This window comes from Anomaloglossus baeobatrachus, chromosome 9, assembly GCF_048569485.1.
Source record: "Anomaloglossus baeobatrachus isolate aAnoBae1 chromosome 9, aAnoBae1.hap1, whole genome shotgun sequence".
Lineage (NCBI taxonomy): Eukaryota > Metazoa > Chordata > Amphibia > Anura > Aromobatidae > Anomaloglossus > Anomaloglossus baeobatrachus.
In genome coordinates, this window is record NC_134361.1 from 48554735 (window position 1) to 48575363 (window position 20629).

A 20629-nucleotide genomic window follows, 5' to 3' on the forward strand; every position below is an offset into this window, starting at 1 on the left:
GGCTTTCAACCTAAATGTTTCCCCCTCTGCAGCTCGTGGGCTGCATTCTAGCAAGGTTTCTATACTTTTTGTGCCCCCTTTTAAACCAAAATAAATACTTTATAAAACTGTACCTTTCGGTTTGAAAATCTTGTAAACTCTCCGTGGGGGCGGGCCGTGTGGCGTCCGTTGCTGTATCTTACGCCGTCCCCCCATGCTCCAAATCATCCCTCAGGACGCCGCCCACTGCGCCCGAGGTCCCGTGCACACGCCGGGACACTTAGTGACGTGGTCGCAGGCACGAGAGTATGGGCGGCGCTGTGATTGCATCGCAAGTGCCCGCCCATACTCTCGTGTGCGCGCTCTCCCCTCTGTACGTCGCTCAGATCCTCCGCTTCTCCTGTAGTGGCCTGCTCTGCTCCTCCCATCTATTTCCTGCTGCAGGGTACGATGGGAAGGAGGTGACGTCGGGCCGGCGCAGAACGCTGGAGGCAGTGGGGGAAAGGGCAGGCACGAGAGTATGGGCGCGCACTTGCGATGCAATCACAGCGCCGCCCATACTCTTGTGCCTGCGACCACGTCACTAGGTGTCCCGGCGTGCACGGGACCTCGGGCGCAGTGGGCGGCGTCTTGAGGGATGATTTGGAGCATAGGGGGACGGCGTAAGATACAGCAATGGACGCCACATGGCCCGCCCCCATGGATAATTTACAAGATTTTCAAACCGAAAGGTACAGTTTTATAAAGTATTTATTTTGGTTTAAAAGGGGGCACAAAAAGTATAGAAACCTTACTAGAATGCAGCCCACGAGCTGCAGAGGGGGAAACAAAGAATTTTGTTTACTTACCGTAAATTCTTTTTCTTATAGTTCCGACATGGGAGACCCAGACCATGGTCTGGGTCTCCCATAAGGAACGATGAAGAAATTTAGGTTGAAAGCCAAATTTCTGATGACAGATTCCCTTAAAAAAAAAAAAAAAATGGGGGGGGGGGGGGGGGGCAGCAGTAAACAGCGCCACTCTTGCCCAGTGGTCATGTCTGATATTGCACTTCTGCTTTAAAGGGGTTGTCCACTACTTTTACACTAATTGCGTATCCTTTGGATAGGTCATCAAGGATCGATCGCACCCCCGCTGCGACAGCAGGAGGTCGAAAATGCTCAGCTTTGGTGCTGCTTTGTCCTCAGATAGCAGCTGCGGCCGGGTACTGCACACCCACATCCCATTCATATCAATAGGAGGCAGATGTGCAGTACCCAACCGCTATCAGAAGACAGAGCAGCACAAGGAATCAACATTTTCAGCTGCCTGCTGTCGCCGCCGGGACCCTGAACAACTGATTGGCGAGGGTGCGGGGTGTTGGACTCCGGCTGATCAGAAGGATAGGCTATCAATGTAAAAGTAGTGGACAACCCCTTTAAAGAAGCGAATGTGGCTGAACTACAATATCATACACAGAAAATGGACAAGGCACATATACTGAAAAAAATATATATCTATATAGACGATCATACAAAAGTCCATTAGTGTTTAAAGATACAAAATGGCAGTACGCAAGTTGGTCAATGTGTGACACTGTGGCGGTACCATGTTTTAGGTCTGCTGTATAGCTGGCTAAACTACCCATCTGAGACCCTTTTATTGCTCATTTCCCCATTATGTCCTGTTTGGTTTAGGTGTACCTCCTAAAAGTCCAAAAAAAGACCCTGTATTTAGTCGACCGTTTTTTCGACAACCCTTATCTAGCGTGAGTTCTTTGGTGACGGATGAGACACGACTTCTGGCTGAAGCTTTTATTGCATTCGTCACATTTGAAGGGTCTCTCCCCGGTGTGGATCCTTTGGTGTTGGATCAGCACAGAGTTTTGGATAAAGCTCTTGTCGCACTCGCTGCACTTGTACGGCCGCTCCCCGTGTGCGTTCGCTGGTGCGTGATCAAGTGTGAGTTGCGGCTGAAGCTTTTGGAGCACAGCGTGCACTTGTACGGTCTCTCCCCGGTGTGAATACGGTGATGCTTAATCAAGTTAGATTTAACAGTAAAGCTTTTATCGCACTCTGAACACTTATAGGGTCTCGGCTCCGCACACTGGCCGTGTTTTGATGCCAAGCCGGTACGGGAGAGATTTTTTTCGCAAAAGAACCAGGCATACTGACTGTCCATCTGCTGGACCGTCGTGATGGGACCTAAAGTTCTTTCATCAGAATTGAAAGTAGTAAAACCGTGAGGCGCCATATTTCTTGCTTTCCACTTGGATGTTGAATATAATTCGCCATTGAATCCATCATTGAAACGCTGTGAAAGAGCGTACGTCATGGAAAGAGGTTCCCGCTGTCCATCCAGCATGTCCATACTGTCGTCTTCAAGGTTGGTTACTATAGGAAGGTTATCTGCCGAGACATAAAACATGTACGCTATAGAGAGGCTAGAAGGAGAGTGTATCTCACATATCTGCATGGTAAAAATACAGTCATCAATAGTAGACAGCATGAGACTGTAATTGGCAGCAGCGGTCAGGTGGCGGATACGGGAGGTCACCGCTTCATCTAGTATAAAACAAAAGATTGGTGGGGAGAATTAAGAAAGTGGTCCTCAACTGGAGATGAAATTTGTGAATATACATTTACCTGTGTTTGGTGTACAGATTAAAAAAAAAATAAAATAAAATCATCATAATATTAATAATAATAATAATAATAATAATAATAATAATAATAATAATAAAAGAGAATTTTGTTTACTTACCGTAAATTCTTTTTCTTATAGTTCCGACATGGGAGACCAGACCATGGGTGTATAGCTTCTGCCTCTGGAGGACACACAAAGTACTACACTCAAACGTGTAGCTCCTCCCTCCGGGCTATATACACCCCCTGGATGACAATCTAACCAGTTCAGTGCAAAAGCTGAAGGAGGACATCCACCCATAAGTAGAGACAGAGTAAAACTCGGAAAAACCGGAACCTCTGTCTACAACAACAGCCGGTGAAACACACGGAACAAGAACTGCCAACAGGCAACAGGGAGGGTGCTGGGTCTCCCATGTTGGAACTATAAGAAAAAGAATTTACGGTAAGTAAACAAAATTCTCTTTTTCTTCATCGTTCCTTATGGGAGACCCAGACCATGGGACGTCTCAAAGCAGTCCATGGGTGGGAAATAAATAGAAACTGAGAAGTAGGCAAAACCTAACTTCACAAATGGGCGACAGCCGCCTGAAGGATGCGTCTGCCCAAGCTCGCATCTGCCGAAGCATGAGCATGCACTTGGTAGTGCTTCGAAAAGGTGTGCAGACTAGACCAAGTGGCAGCCTGACAAACCTGCTGAGCCGTAGCCTGGTGCCTGAAAGCCCAGGAGGCACCGACAGCTCTGGTCGAGTGCGCCTTAATCCCTGGCGGAGGGGGCACCTGAGAACACTGGTAGGCATCAGAGATGGCCGACCTAATCCAACGAGCTAGGGTCGGTTTAGAAGCCAAGAGACCCTTGCGCTGACCCGTGGTTAGCACAAAAAGTGAGGTGCACCGCCTAAAAGCGGCGGTGCGTGACACATAGATTCGGAGCGCCCGCACCAAAACCAAGGTATGCAACGCCTTCTCAAAGCGATGCACAGGGGCCGGACAAAGGGAAGGCAATGAAATGTCCTGGTTAAGGTGGAAAGAAGACACCACCTTAGGGAGAAAACTCCGGAGTCGGACGGAGAACCACCTTGTCTTGGTGAAACACCAAAAAAAGGTGACTCCGAAGAGAGCGCAGCTAAATCAGAGACTCTCCTGAGAGAAGTTATGGCTACTAGAAAAAACACTTTCTGTGAAAGTCTAAACAAAGGAACCTCCCTAAGAGGCTCAAAGGGGGGTTTCTGTAAGGCCGTGAGGACCAGATTAAGATCCCAGGGATCCAAAGGTCGCCGGTAAGGAGGAATGATGTGAGATGCGCCCTGAATGAAGGTGCGCACCTGAGCCAGTCGGGCGATACGCCGCTGGAATAATACCGACAGAGCCGACACCTGTCCCTTAAGGGAATTGAGGGACAGTCCTAGCTGCAGACCGGACTGTAAAAAGGACAGAATGGTCGGCAAAGAGAACGGCCAAGGAGCATGGCCGGAAGAGCGACACCAGGACAGGAAAATCTTCCAAGTCCTGTGGTAAATCTTGGCCGAGGAAGACCTCCGAGCCTGAGTCATAGTGGAGATGACCTCAGAAGGAATGCCTGAAGCTGTCAGGATCCAGGACTCAAGAGCCACGCCGTCAATCTGAGAGCCGCAGAATTCTGCCGGAAAAACGGACCTTGAGAGAGAAGGTCTGGGCGGTCCGGGAGATGCCACGGCATTTCTACGGACAGACGGAGCAGATCTGGGTACCAAGCTCGCCTGGGCCAGTCCGGAGCAATGATTATGACCCGACGGCCCTCCATTCTGATCTTGCGCAGAACCCTGGGCAAGAGAGCCAGAGGGGGAAACACATAGGCCAGACGGAACTGAGACCAATCTTGAACCAGCGCGTCCGCTGCGAAGGCCTGAGGATCGTGGGAGCGAGCCACGTAAACCGGGACCTTGTTGTTGTGCCGGGATGCCATTAGATCCACTTCCGGAGTGCCCCACTTGCGGCAGATTGACCTGAACACTGCCGGATGCAGGGTCCACTCGCCGCTGTCCACGGTTTGACGGCTGAGATAATCGGCCTCCCAGTTTTCTACGCCTGGGATGTGGACTGCGGATATGGTGGACTTGGAGTCCTCCGTCCACTGAAGGATTCGTTGAACCTCCAACATCGCCAGGCGGCTGCGAGTCCCGCCCTGGTGATTGATGTAGGCAACCGCTGTCGCGTTGTCTGACTGGACTCGGATGTGCTTGCCAGTCAACAGGTGGTGCAAGGCTAGGAGAGCTAGAAGAACAGCCTGATTTCCAGCACATTGATCGAGAGGCTGATTCGGACGGAGTCCAAGTGCCCTGTGCTCGGTGGTGGAGAAATACTGCTCCCCAGCCGGAGAGGCTGGCATCCGTGGTGAGGATCACCCAGGACGGAGTCAGGAAGGAGCGTCCCTGTGACAGAGAGAGGGGCCGAAGCCACCACTGAAGAGAGCTCCTGGTCTGCGGCGACAGAGCCACTAGCCTGTGCAAGGAAGAGGTCCGCTTGTCCCAACAGCGGAGAATGTCCAGCTGCAGGGGACGCAGATGGAACTGGGCAAAGGGAACCGCTTCCATTGACGCCACCATCTGACCCAGCACCTGCATGAGGTGCCTGATTGAATGACGGCGGGGCTTCAACAGAGAGCGCACCGCCAGATGAAGGGACTGCTGTTTGACTAAGGGCAGCTTCACAAGTGCCGGCAGAGTCTCGAATTGCATCCCTAGGTACGCAAGTTCCTGGGTCAGGGTCAGAGTGGACTTGGGCAGATTGACAAGCCACCCGAATTGAACAAGCGTGGCGAGAGTGAGCGAGCCACTCCGCTGGCAGTCTGCACTGGATGAGGCCTTGACTAGAAGGTCGTCCAGGTAGGGGATTACTGCCAACCCCTGGAGATGCAGGACCGCAACCACTGCTGCCATGACCTTGGTGAAAACACGAGGGGCCGTGGCTAACCCGAAGGGGAGAGCCACGAATTGGAAATGTTCCTCTCCGATTGCAAAGCGTAGCCAACGCTGGTGTGAAACCGCAATAGGCACATGCAGATAGGCATCTCTGATGTCGATGGATGCTAGAAAATCTCCTTGGGTCATTGAGGCAATGACCGATCTCAGAGATTCCATGCGAAAGCGCCGCACCTGAACATGCTTGTTGAGAAGCTTGAGATCCAGGATGGGCCGGAAGGAACCGTCCTTCTTGGGGACTAGGAAGAGGTTTGAGTAGAAACCTCTGAACCGTTCCCGCGCGGGAACCGGAACAATTACCCCGTTGGCCTGCAAGGATGCCACGGCCTGTGAGAAGGCGGCGGCTTTGGAGCAGGGGGGAGCGGACAGAAAAAATCTGTTTGGTGGGCTGGAAGAGAATTCTATCCTGTAGCCGTGGGAGATGATATCCCGCACCCACTGATCGGAGACGTGTTGAAACCACACGTCGCCAAAGTGGGAGAGCCTGCCACCGACCAAGGACGTTGCTGGCGCAGCCAGATAGTCAAGAGGAGGCTGCCTTAGTGGCAGCGGCTCCTCCGTTCTTCTGAGGACGCGGCTTCGCGCGCCAGTTGGGTTTACGATCATTGGCTGAGGTAGTGGACGAAGCTGAGGGCTTAGAGGATGACCAGTTAGAGGAACGAAAGGAACGAAACCTCGACTGGTTCCTGCCCTGGACAGGTTTCCTGGTTTTAGTTTGTGGCAAGGAAGTACTCTTCCCGCCAGTAGCTTCCTTAATAATTTCATCCAGTTGTTCACCGAACAGCCGGGACCCAGCAAAGGGGAGCCCAGCAAGGTACTTCTTAGAAGAAGCGTCTGCTTTCCACTCTCGAAGCCACAAGATCCTGCGGATCGCGAGAGAATTAGCGGAAGCCACCGCCGTGCGGTGAGAAGCCTCTAGAATGGCAGACATGGCGTAGGATGAAAAGGCCGAAGCCTGGGAAGTTAAGGCAACCATCTCGGGTATAGAGTCCCTGGCGAGGGAATGTATCTCCGCCAGAGAGGCAGAGACTGCCTTAAGAGCCCACACTGCTGCAAAAGACGGGGAGAACGAGGCTCCTGCCACCGCATATACAGATTTGGCCAGAAGGTCAACCTGGCGGTCAGTGGGATCCTTAAGAGAGGTGCCATCGGCCACATATACGACTGTCCGGGCTGAGATTCTAGACACCGGAGGGTCTACCTTTGGGACTGAGCCCACTCCTTAACCACCTCAGGTGGAAAGGAAAACGGTCATCATAACTACGCTTTGGAAAGCGTTTGTCAGGACAGGCCCTGGGCTTGGAAACAGTGGCCTGAAAACTGGAGTGGTTAAAAAACGTACTCCTAGCTCTCTTAGGAGAGGTAAACTGGTGTATTTCTACCAGAGAGGCTTGTTCCTCTGACACTGGTGGATTGAGGTTCAGTACGGAGTTAATGGATGCAATCAAATCACTAACATCCGCATCACCCTCAGATAAGTCAATGGGGTACATAGAGGTAGCGTCTGAGCCCACAGTAAAAGTATCCTCCTCGCCCTGCACCTCAGCTCGTGAATCAGAGCCGTGGGACGAGGAAGGAGAAGGGTCCCTGGGTCTCCGTTTAGGAGGACGGGGTCCTAAAACATGCTCTGAGAGCTCTGCAGAGCTCGGAGCAGCAGAGGCGCCCTGAGAAGGGGCTGATGCATGGTCAGCAGAGTCCGGGACAGCTGTCCCATGGAGTCGGCAAAAGACTGGGAGATAGCTCTGGAAAAAGATGCTACCCAAGCCGGGGGTTCAGCCACCGGGGCAGGAGCAGCCGGGGGGACCCTGAAGAGGCTCCAGGCTGAGGCACCACCATGTTAGAGCAGGCATCACAATGTGGATATGTGCTCGGTTCAGACAGAATGAGCTTACATGCAGTGCATATAGAGTACAGCTTAGCAGACTTGCTCCTAGTGACAGACATGCTGCTGAGGTGGAGGCTCTGCAGTAAAGAATACACTCCTATAGAATGATCCCCTGAGAGTGTATAATAAAGCCGCTTATTTTGTGTGCCCTCCGGATTCCACAGCTTGACCCCCAGTGGATGCAGCAGCCAGCTCCGATCAGTGTGAGAACGCTGATAAAATGGCTCTGGAGTGAGGAGGGGGGGGCGGGGATTAGCCCAAGAGCGGGAATCCGGAGGGCCAAGGAGAGATACAGGGGAGGGAAACATCTCCTCAGAGAGGAGTGTCCTCCCCTCTGCTGATCGGCCGGTGGGCGGCGCCGCACTGTTCCCCTGCAAGGCTGACATGCAGAGGGAATGAAACCGAAACTAGGCCGCAACTGAAGCCGGGGCCTAGATTTTTACATGCGGCCGACGAGCAGGCACCCTCGGCGCGGTTCTCAGGAAAAACCCAGAGAACCGGCCGGAATTCACAGCAAAGTCAAAAGACACACACTCCCCACAATAAATATACCCGGGACCCCTGAAAAACGTCTCAATACTTAGCTTTTGAGACGCAGGGCCATGTCCCTGGGGGGGTTTACACGCTCCGTCCGGCAGGATCCTGACAGGGCTGCGGATGGAGAACCGGTCTCCTGCAAAGCAGAGAGGACCGTGATGGCTCCCACTTCAAGCCAGAGCCTCAGAGGATGGTGAAGGAGCACGGCATGTGAAGGCTCCAGCCTTGTAAAGTCAACCTTAACAGCACCGCCGACACAGTGGGGTGAGAAGGGACATGCCGGGAGTCCCCGACTGGACCCGCTTTTCTTCCATATCTTTGAATCAAAAATCTTAAAAATGAAAAATCAGAGAATGCATGTGTGTGTGTGACCTCCTGGAACACAAAGCATTGAACTGGTTAGATTGTCATCCAGGGGGTGTATATAGCCCGGAGGGAGGAGCTACACGTTTGAGTGTAGTACTTTGTGTGTCCTCCGGAGGCAGAAGCTATACACCCATGGTCTGGGTCTCCCATAAGGAACGATGAAGAAAATAAAATAATAAATAATAATCATCCAAAAAAAACCTTTCCCCTTTTATAAGCCTGAGCAGGCACAATGATAAAGGCAACTGAACAAAAAGTCGCCACCTCGTCCTCCAGGATGAATTCTTCTTCTTCTTCATTCAAAAATCATGTACATGGGCAACATTACAAATAAGTATTGTAAGGATGCGACCGGCAATGTTGTAAATGGCCGGTATGTGTCGCAGAGGCAGAAATCCTCTGCGATCTGATCCTGGAATGTTTCTTTAGGACTTTTAGTTCCATGAGTATTTTTGTAGACATTCAGGACTAGGTTCAGGGGATGGTCAGAAGTGATGGGCGGGACGGACCATCACATACAGTGGAACCTTGCTTAACGAGAACAATCCGTTCTGGGACTGTGCTTGTTAACCAAGTTACTCGTTCAGCAGAGCAAGATTTCCCATAGGAAATCATTGCAATGCAGACAATTCATTCCACAACTTGTTAAATGCCCCATCCTGGTCCCCTATTGTGCCATTCCACACACAAACACACAAGCACGCACGCAAACGCACATATTATATGCCCACCTTACCTTCCGTTCCATCGCCGGTCTCCTGGGACTTGCTGTTCTCCGGTGCGGGCAGTGTATCGGGTTACCATAACGACGAAGGAGGAACTTCCGCTGCCAGAGCGCTGACGTCAAAGGCAGAGCCGCTTGCCTCTGATTGGCCAGCGCGCAGCCTTTGAGTAGTGGTGACAGGAAACAGGAGTTCCTGCTTCGTCGCTATGGATGCCGATACCTGGAGTAGAGCGGAGCGGCAAACTACAGGACCCAGGAGGCCGGCGATGAAACGAAGGTACATATTATATGCTCACCCTACCTCCGTTCCACGCCGGCCTCATGGTACTTGTAGTTCGCCGCGAGCACGTCGCGATGTACCCGGAACTACAAGAACCATGAGACCAGCGGTGGAACGGAAGGTAAGGGGAGAATAATACTGTGTGTGTGTGTGTGTGTGTGTGGACTGCAAGTGCGGGTCAGAGCGCGGTGGATGTACGGAACCGGAAGTGTGTGCGGCGAACATTTCGCTCGTACAGCAAAGCTTTCTCGTAAAGTGGGTTACAAATTTAAAAAAAATCTTTGCTTGTTAAGCGAAATTCACGTTAAGTGGGTTAGTCGTTAAGCGAGGTACCACTGTACCTCCCATACATAGGAGTGTCTCATAGGTTTTAATGGAGCTGTCGTTTGTTACATGAGCGCTGTGAGTAGGTAGAGCCATCTTACCTGAAAGCCCATGGTCAGGAGATCATGTGCATGCTGAGACAGTAAAGGGCTTTGAGAGTCCAGGGAGCTGCAGAGTCTATTGGGGCTCTGGACTGACAGCAGGTGGCGTCGAACGGAGGTGGTCCGAGGACCTGGTCAGTGAGCCCATTGAGAGAGTCTCCATGGAGGTCGAGCCTGGATGAAAGCTCACGTAGGAACATACAAAGCGACTGGCAGGTAACACCCTGAGAAAAAGGGGATGTGGACTAGCTGATGCCAGAGAATGAACTGTATGGACACTCAACGGTCTAAACCGACAGTGAGACATTGTTGTCCTGCGAGAGAGTGGCTGTGGCCCTGAAGGAATAGACTCTGTAAGGGTTTGTGCGCACGTTGCGTAATAGCTTGCATTTACGCTGCGTACGGCACTGCAGCGTAAATGCATGCGTCCTCAGCACAATCTATGTAGACTGTGCATAATCCATGCGCACGTCGCTTTTTTGAACGCAGTGATTTGGATGCCAAAATTTTGACCCAAATCCGTGCATTCAAAAAAGAAGCATGTCAAATAATTTGTGCACTTTGGATGCAGCTCCCACTCTGTCTATGGGAGAGGCAGCAGCCCGAGCGCATGAAATCGGCATGTAATCTGCTGAAACACTGCATCCATTACGCAGTGTTTCTGCAGCGATTTGAAGGGCACATGTGCTGTCAAATTGCTGCAGAAATTTCAGCATTTACGTGTGAACAAGCCCTTAGTTTTCTGTTATGCGAACCCAAAGTATGGTTTACGTTTAAGTTACACTGCATGGTTTATGAGTATGTGAATAAACCGCCTGGACTGTTTAAGTGAGAAAGTCAATCCCGCTGCCAGACGTGTGTCCCCAATACCTTTGGGGCTCAGGTCATTACAATATCATCAAGACATTCTGACGTATTTTGGAATAAAATTTCTTAATCATAAGCTACGATTAAGAAATTTTATACCAAGACGAGTAAGAAGTACAGTAAATAAAAGAGAAACTTGGCACTCCAAAATGGATGTAAGGACATCATTATGAAACTTGGCACTCCAAAATGGATGTAAGGACATCATTATGCAGACAGTCCAGACAAATTATAACGTTTCAACCCCTATATTTGGGTCTTCATCAAATACTAAAAGAGACAAATACAGAGAAAAGAACATAGCTGTGACCTTCAGAGCTTAAACTTTAACAAAAAAAAGAGAATTTTGTTTACTTACCGTAAATTCTTTTTCTTATAGTTCCGATATGGGAGACCCAGACCATAGGGTGTATAGCTTTTTGCCTCCGGAGGACACACAAAGTACTACACTAAAAAGTGTAGCTCCTCCCTCCGGGCATATACACCCCCTGGACGACTCACATCTAGCCAGTTTAGTGCAAAAGCTGAAGGAGGACATCCACCCACAAGTAGAGATAGAGTAAAAACCCGAAATAACCGGAACCTCTGTCTACAACAACAGCCGGTGAAAACACACGGAACAAGAACTGCCAACAGGCAACAGGGAGGGTGCTGGGTTTCCCATGTCGGAACTATAAGAAAAAGAATTTACGGTAAGTAAACAAAATTCTCTTTTTTCTTCATCGTTCCTTATGGGAGACCCAGACCATGGGACGTCTCAAAGCAGTCCATGGGTGGGAAATAAATAGAAACTGAGAAGTAGGCAAAACCTAACTTCACAAAATGGGCGACAGCCGCCTGAAGGATGCGTCTGCCCAAGCTCGCATCTGCCGAAGCATGAGCATGCACTTGGTAGTGCTTCGAAAAGGTGTGCAGACTAGACCAAGTGGCAGCCTGACAGACCTGCTGAGCCGTAGCCTGGTGCCTGAAAGCCCAAGAGGCACCGACAGCTCTGGTCGAGTGTGCCCTAATCCCCGGCGGGGGGGGGGGCACCTGAGAACATTGGTAGGCATCGGATATGGCCGACCTAATCCAACGAGCTAGGGTCGGTTTAGAAGCCGAGAGACCCTTGCGCTGACCTGTGGTCAGCACAAAAAGAGAGGTGCACCGCCTAAGGGCAGCGGTGCGTGACACATAGATCCGGAGCGCCCGCACCAGATCTAAAGTATGCAACGCTTTCTCAAAGCGATGCACAGGGGCCGGACAAAGGGAAGGCAATGAAATGTCCTGGTTAAGGTGGAAAGGAGAAATCACCTTAGGGAGAAAGTCCGGAGTCGAACGGAGAACCACCTTGTCTTGGTGAAAAACCAAAAAGGGTGACTCCGAAGAGAGCGCAGCCAAATCAGAGACTCTCCTGAGAGAAGTTATGGCCATCAGAAAGACCACTTTCTGTGAAAGACGAAACAAAGAAACCTCCCTAAGAGGCTCAAAGGGGGGTTTCTGTAAGGCCGTGAGGACCAGGTTGAGGTCCCAGGAATCCAGAGGCAGCCGGTAAGGCGGAATGATGTGAGATGCGCCCTGCATGAAGGTGCGCACCTGGGCCAGTCGGGCGATACGCCGCTGGAACAACACTGACAGAGCCGAGACCTGTCCCTTGAGGGAATTGAGGGATAGTCCTAGCTGCAGGCCGGACTGTAGAAAGGACAGGATGGTCGGCAAGGAAAACGGCCAAGGAGCATGGCCGGAAGAGCGACACCAGGACAGGAAAATTCTCCAAGTCCTGTGGTAAATCCTGGCCGAGGAAGACTTCCGAGCCTGAGTCATAGTGGAGATGACCTCGGAAGGAATGCCTGAAGCCGTCAGGATCCAGGACTCAAGAGCCACGCCGTCAATCTGAGAGCCGCAGAATTCTGGCGGAAAAACGGACCTGGTGAGAGAAGGTCTGGGCGGTCCGGGAGATGCCACGGCACCTCTACGGACAGACGGAGCAGGTCTGGGTACCAAGCTCGCCTGGGCCAGTCTGGAGCAATGATTATGACCCGACGGCCCTCCATTCTGATCTTGCGCAGGACTCTGGGTAAGAGAGCTAGAGGGGGAAACGCGTAGGCCAGACGGAGCTGGGACCAATCCTGAACCCGCGCGTCCGCCGCCAAGGCCTGAGGATCGTGGGAGCGAGCCACGTAAACCGGGACCTTGTTGTTGTGCCGGAATGCCATTAGATCCACTTCCGGAGTGCCCCACTTGCGGCAGATTGACCGGAACACTGCCGGATGCAGGGCCCACTCGCCGCTGTCCACGGTTTGACGGCTGAGATAATCTGCCTCCCAGTTTTCTACGCCTGGGATATGGACTGCGGATATAGTGGACTTGGAGTCCTCCGTCCACTGAAGGATACGTTGAACTTCCAACATTGGCAGGCGGCTGCGTGTCCCGCCTTGGTGATTGATGTAGGCAACTGCTGTCGCGTTGTCTGACTGGACTAGAGTGTGCTTGCCCGCCAACAGGTGGTGAAAGGCTACGAGAGCTAGGAGCACAGCTCTGATTTCCAGCACATTGATCGAGAGGGCTGATTCGGACGGAGTCCAAGTGCCCTGTGCTCGGTGGTGGAGAAACACTGCTCCCCAGCCGGATAGACTGGCGTCCGTGGTGAGAATCACCAAGGACGGGGCCAGAAAGGAGCGTCCCTGGGACAGAGAGAGGGGCCGAAGCCACCACTGAAGAGAGCTCCTGGTCTGTGGCGACAGAGCTACTAGCCTGTGCAAGGAAGAGGTCTGCTTGTCCCAACAGCGGAGGATGTCCAGCTGCAGGGGACGCAGATGGAACTGGGCAAAGGGAACCGCTTCCATTGACGCCACCATCTGACCCAGCACCTGCATGAGGTGCCTGATGGAATGACGGCGGGGCCTCAGCAGAGAGCGTACCACCAGATGAAGGGACTAAGGGCTGCTTGACAAGTGCCGGCAGAGTCTCGAATTGCATCCCTAGGTACGTAAGCTCCTGGGTCAGGGTCAGAGTGGACTTGGGCAGATTGACAAGCCACCCGAATTGAACAAGCGTGGCGAGAGTGAGCGAGACACTCCGCTGACAGTCTGCACTAGATGAAGCCTTGACTAGAAGGTCGTCCAGGTAAGGAATTACTGCCAACCCCTGGAGGTGCAGAACCGCAACCACTGCTGCCATGACCTTGTGAATACACAAGGGGCCGTGGCTAACCCGAAGGGGAGAGCCATTAATTGGAAATGTTCCTCTCAGATTGCAAAACGTAGCCAACGCTGGTGTGAAACTGCAATTGGCAGATGCAGATAGGCATCTCTGATGTCGATGGATGCTAGAAAATCTCCCTGGGTCATTGAGGCAATGACCGATCGCAGAGATTCCATGCGAAAGTGCCGCACCTGAACATGCTTGTTGAGAAGCTTGAGATCCAGGATGGGCCGGAAGAACCGTCCTTCTTGGGGACTAGGAAGAGGTTTGAGTAGAAACCTCTGAACCGTTCCCGGGCGGGAACCGGTACAATTACTCCGTTGGCCTGCAGGGAAGCCACGGCCTGAGAGAAGGCGGCGGCTTTGGAGCAGGGGGCAGTGGACAGAAAAAATCTGTTTGGCGGGCTGGAAGAAAATTCTATCCTGTAGCCGTGGGAGATGATATCCCGCACCCACTGATCGGAGACGTGTTGGAACCACACGTCGCCAAAGTGGGAGAGCCTGCCACCGACCAAGGACGTTGCTGGCGCAGCCAGATAGTCAAGAGGAGGCTGCCTTAGTGGCAGCGGCTCCTCCGCTCTTCTGAGGACGCGGCTTCGTGCGCCAGCTGGGTTTTCGATCCTTGGCTGAGTTAGTGGACGAGGCTGAGGGCTTAGAGGATGACCAGTTAGAGGAACGAAACCTCGACTGGTTCCTGCACTGGACAGGTTTCCTGGTTTTAGTTTGTGGCAATGAAGTACTCTTCCCGCCAGTAGCTTCCCTAATAATTTCATCCAGTTGTTCACCGAACAGCCGGGACCCAGCAATGGGAGCCCAGCAAGGTACTTCTTAGAAGAAGCGTCTGCTTTCCACTCTCAAAGCCACAAGATCCTGCGGATCGCGAGGGAATTAGCGGAAGCCACCGCCGTGCGGTGAGAAGCCTCTAGAATGGCAGACATGGCATAGGATGAAAAAGCCGAAGCCTGGGAAGTTAAGGCAACCATTTCGGGCATAGAGTCCCTGGTGAGGGAATTCATCTTCTCCAGAGAAGCAGAGACGGCTTTAAGAGCCCACACCGCTGCAAAAGACGGGGAGAACGAGGCCCCTGCCGCCTCATATACAGATTTGGCCAGAAGGTCAACCTGGCGGTCAGTGGGATCCTTAAGTGAGGTGCCATCGGCCACAGATACAACTGTCCGGGCTGAGATTCTAGACACCGGAGGATCTACCTTTGGTGAATGAGCCCACTCCTTGACCACCTCTGGTGGAAAGGGAAAACGTTCATCAGAACTACGCTTTGGGAAGCGTTTGTCAGGACAGGCCCTGGGCTTGGTCACAGTGGCCTGAAAACTGGAGTGGTTAAAAAACATACTCCTTGCTCTCTTAGGTGAGGTAAACTGGTGTTTTTCTACCAGAGAGGCTTGTTCCTCTGTCACTGGTGGATTGAGGTCCAGTACGGAATTAATGGACGCAATCAAGTCACTAACATCCGCATCCCCTTCAGATAAATCAATGGGGTACATAGAGGTAGCGTCCGAGCCCACAGTAAAGGCATCCTCCTCGCCCTGCACTTCAGCTCGTGAATCAGAGCCGTGGGACGAGGAAGGAGAAGAGTCCCTGCGTCTCCGTTTAGGAGGACGGGGTCCGGGAACAGATGAAAAATCCTCTGTGAGCTCTGCAGAGCGAGTCGGAGCAGCAGAGGCGCCCTGAGAAGGGGGCTGATGCATGCTCAGCAGAGTCCGGGACAGCTGTCCCATGGAGTCGGCAAAGGACTGGGAGATAGCTTTAGAAAACGATGCTACCCAAGCCGGGGGTTCAGCCACCGGGGCTGGAGCAGCCGGAGGAACCCATGGGGAGACTCCAGGCTGAGGCACCACCATGTTAGAGCAGGCATCACAATGTGGATATGTGCTCGGTTGAGGCAGTATGAGCTTACATGCAGTGCATATAAAGTAAAGCCTTGCAGCCTTTCTCCTAGTGAGAGACATGCTGCTGAGGTGGAGGTTCTGCAGTAAAGAACACACTCCTTCAGAATGACCCCCAGAGAGTACAAGAAAGTCCACAACCAGAGGTTGTGGCCGTTTTGTGTGCCCTCCGGATTCCACAGCTTGGACCCCCAGACAGATTCAGAGCTGCAGCAGCCAGCGCCGATCAGTGTGTGAACGCTGATAAAATGGCGCCGGAGTGAGGAGAGGGGGCGGAGGATTAGTCCAAGAGCGGGAACCGGAGGGCCAAGGGGATATACAGGGGAGGGAAACATCTCCTCAGAGAGGAGTGTCCTCCCCTCTGCTGAATGGCCTGTGGGCGGCGCCGCACTGTCCCCCTGCATGACTGACATGCAGGGGCAGTGAAAACGAAACTAGGCCGCAGCCGAAGCCGGGGCCTAAATTTTCCCATGCGGCCGACGAGCAGGCACCCTCGGCGCGGTTCTCAGGAGAAAACCAGAGAACCGGCCGGAAATCACAGCAAAGTGAAATAACACACTCTCCCCACAATAAATGTACAAGGGACCCCCCAATAACGTCTCAATACTTAGCTTATGAGACGCAGGGCCAGGTCCCTGAGGGGTGAGCGCTCCGTCCGGCAGGGTACTGAAAGGGCTGCGGATGGAGACCGGTCTCCTGCAAAGCAGTGAGAACCGTGATGGCTCCCACTTCAAGCCAGAGCCCGAGGGATGGTGAAGGAGCGCGGCATGTAAGGCTCCAGCCTTGTAAATCAACCTTAACAGCACCGCCGACACAGTGGGGTGTGAAGGGACATGCCGGGAGTCCAGTTTGGACCCGCTTTTCTTCCAACTCTTTGAAATCAAAAATCAAAAATCAGATGAGAATGCATGTGTGTGTGACCTCCTGAACACAAAGCATTGAACTGGCTAGATGTGGTCATCCAGGGGGTGTATATGCTCGGAGGGAGGAGCTACACTTTTTAGTGTAGTACTTTGTGTGTCCTCCGGAGGCAGAAGCTATGCACCCTATGGTCTGGGTCTCCCATAAGGAACGATGAAGAAACACACAATATCATATCATCTTAGGAATATATCAAATCTTATTTTCTTGATATTACAGAAATCATGATCACAAATTTATAAAATTTTCTAAAAAAATCTCTATCTATGCTACTAGATACAGAACAGTTAGGCAGGGATCAGCAACATGCACCCAGAACTGCTCATGGCTCTGAGTGCACAGTGCACCTGACAGGTTACCTTTAATCGTAGGTTACTATTAAGGAACTTTATTCCGAAAAAAGTAATATTTTTTTTATATTTATTTGCAATGTCTATGCATGATTTTTTTTTTTTTTTTAATAAAGGACATACATTCACCTTGGAGGATGAGGTGCTGACTTTCTCCAGTTGAAAAAGAGCTTTACATTGTATTTTTTTTTCTTTCAGGGGGCTCAGACTCATTCAAAAAGAAAATGAAAACAAAAAAAAAAAAAAAAGAAAGTGATCCTCATCGACTCCCTGTTCTGCCGCTTGCCAGGTCCCCTTGGTTGTCAGGCACAGAGGGTGCAAATCAGTGGTTGTAGCAGGACACCCCTGCGCTCAGTGATTTCCTGTGTGCAGTATATACACAAAGCGGAGACTGGTACCCAAAAGGGAGTGACAGGGGGTGAAGGCAAGGCTGAATAGATCCTTTTATTTTTGATTTTATGTGTGTTATATATATATATATATATATATATATATATATATATATATATATATATATATATATAATAAAATAAATTTTATATATATATATATATATATATATATATATATATATATATATATATATATATATATATATATATATATATATATATATATATATATATATATATATATATATATATATTTATAATAATAAAATATATATATATATATATATATATATATATATAATTTTATTATTATATATATATATATATATATATATATATATATATATATATATATATATATATATATATATATATATTTATAATAATAAAATAAATATATTTATTTTATTATTATATATATATATATATATATATATATATATATATATATATATATATATATATATATATATATATATATATATATATATATATATAATAATAAAATACATATATTTATTTTATTATTATAAATATATATATATATATATATATATATATAATAATAAAATTATATATATATATATATATATATATATATTTTATTATTATAAATATATATATATATATATATATATAAAATTTATTTTATTATATATATATATATATATATATATATATATATATATATATATATATATATATATATATATATATATATATATATATATATATATATATATATACATATGCACACACACATATTTATATACACATATTTATATATACACACATACATACATACATACATACATACATACATACATACATACATATATATATATATATATACACACACACATATATACACACACACGCGCATGTAAGTATATCTATCTATAGCCTGAGTTCTTTGGGGGAAAATAAAATTCTCAGCAATTTAAGAGACACAAATGCAAAAGACTTGATACCTCTGGGCCAGTCATTTCTTACTCACATGAGTTACGGTAACTCTTCACCTCTCCATGTGATTGTAGATCAACCTTCATATAGCGATCTTCATCGGGTTTATATTTCGATAGGACACAGTCCTCCTCATTGGTATAGTCTATAAAAAAAAAATAAAGAAAGTTTGGCCTTGAACGGACTTTAGATTTCCAATATTCTTTTCGGACAGTAAATTATTTTTTTCATGTTCCTATAAATACACCTATTTAAGAAAAGACCGTACCTGTGTATCTCACCAGGGAAACGATCCACAATGAGTTTGTATGTTCTCCCATTGTTTGTGTGTTTTTTTTCCCCCAAAGACATACTGATTGGAAAAGTAGATTGTGAGCCCCAATGGGGAGAGTGATGACAAGGTCTCTTCGGCGCTACAAATATGATGGTGCTATAAAAGTAAAATAAATAGACAACCGAGCAATCACCTAATTGACTGCTGGAACGAGAATATGAATTTCAAAACATTTGGCGTGGAACTCGGCAAAAGTCAGAAATTAGTGTTTTTCTTAAAAAAAAAAAAAAAAAAAAACACCATTTGTAACAAGCTTAGGTTTGGATGAGGCTGACCGCAGTGCAGGCGTTGATAAAGCAGGGCAGTATTATAAAATCACATAGGTGACTTTGGGTCCCAAATGCGAAACTAAAAAATCCAAAGTATGATTTTTTTTTTTTTTTTTATTGATAAAGAAAACAAACAAACAATGGAATAACTAGTCTGTGGACTGAGCGGAGAATTTGGCACCAACCTGCAGCTCTGCACCGACGGCACTGTGCATAGTAGAAATGCAGCTGGAAAACAATGGATGAGAATTTTGAAAAAAAAAATAAAGATTCACCTGTTTTGGGTCGGCCTAAGTCCAACAAGTCATCAGAAGAACACTGATCTGTGTAACGCATGATTTCCTCCTGTTTGATCTTCATTAAGATGTTGGGGTTGACGGTGGGGTAACCTAACAAAAAACACATACACGACTTATTCCTTGCAAAGACAATACGAAAAACCAGGGGGCACTCACTGCAAGTGGAAAGATGATTCCAGCAGCTAAATAGGAAAGGGTTCTTTACTAGTGATGAGCGAGTACTAAAAAGCTCGGGTGCTCGAGGCTCGGGCCGAGCATCCCAAGATACTCGTGTACTCGGCCCGAGCACCGAGCCCAATGTTATCCTATGGGAGACCCGAGTATTTTTGTGAAATGACCACCGGCAGCATGTAGAAACCCTAAAAATGTCACAAAAGTCTCAGAAGAGTGCTCAAATGACATGGCAACAGCATGGGGAAGATCCCTTGAAGCATTTATCACTCAAAAGTCACAGCTGTGAACAATTTTGTCCGCGTTTTACGCCATTTTTACGGACTCGCCAGAAAACCTTCAAAAATGACACCAAAATGAATTTTCATGGCGGAAATGTTAAGGGCACATACCCAATAGTGAGATAGAGCTGGTGTATGTTACTTTTTGAGATTACATGAAAGATTTTACGTGAAACATTGTGTGGCACTCCGATGTCCCTGAGAAGAGACGTACATGAAGGCCTCTTGAGTCTAATGTGCCCATTTTGAGGAAGTGAGTCTTTGTAGTATTTTCCTTTGCCAGGGCAGTCCAAAATTGTGAGGTTCACCAATGCCCCTGCATAGAGACGTGCATGATGGCCTGTAAGCCTGAAGTGCCCATTGTAAGGAAGTGGGTCTATTGTAGTATAGCCCTTAGGCAGGGCAGCAAAAAATTGGGAGGCTCCACATTGTCCCTGGATAGAGACGTGCATGAGGGCCTCAAAACATTGTTCCCATTGCAAAGGAGCGGGTCTCCTGTCGTTGTAATGTCCATTCTGCAAAGAATGGGCGAAAAAATTTACCACTGGGGGTATACCTGAAACAAAGGCCTAACTATTGTAACGGTCATCATGGTGGCGCATGAGGAGAAGGAGGAGCAGTCCAGCGATTATCCAAAGTCCAGAAGTGTGTACCCATGGGTGAGTGGAGGTACATGGCAAATTCCCGTTACAAACTTTAAATTCCGCTCTCATTTGCTGGTGGTGTGTGTGGTGAAGTCTGGCCCAATCCAACCCTTGTTCATCTTGATCAGAGTCAGCCTGTCAGCATTTTCAGTTGACAGGCGGGTGCGTTTATCTGTAATGATTCCACCTGCGGCACTAAAAACACGCTCTGACAAAACGCTAGCGGCAGGGCAGGCCAGGACTTCCAAGGCGTAGCGAGCCAATTCATGCCA

The 20629-nt window shown here is 48.9% G+C and overlaps 1 protein-coding gene across 1 annotated transcript in view; it reads right to left on the minus strand.

Annotated features, from left to right (window-relative positions):
- Positions 1-1310: 1310 nt before the first annotated feature.
- The window catches only part of LOC142251155 (uncharacterized), a 75393-nt gene continuing 56074 nt past the window's right edge, over positions 1311-20629 (minus strand). The window contains 4 exon segments of the mRNA XM_075323686.1: positions 1311-1893; positions 1896-2366; positions 18394-18504; positions 19238-19351. Coding sequence (XP_075179801.1) covers positions 1718-1893; positions 1896-2366; positions 18394-18504; positions 19238-19351 — 872 coding nt within the window. The 3' untranslated portion in view covers positions 1311-1717.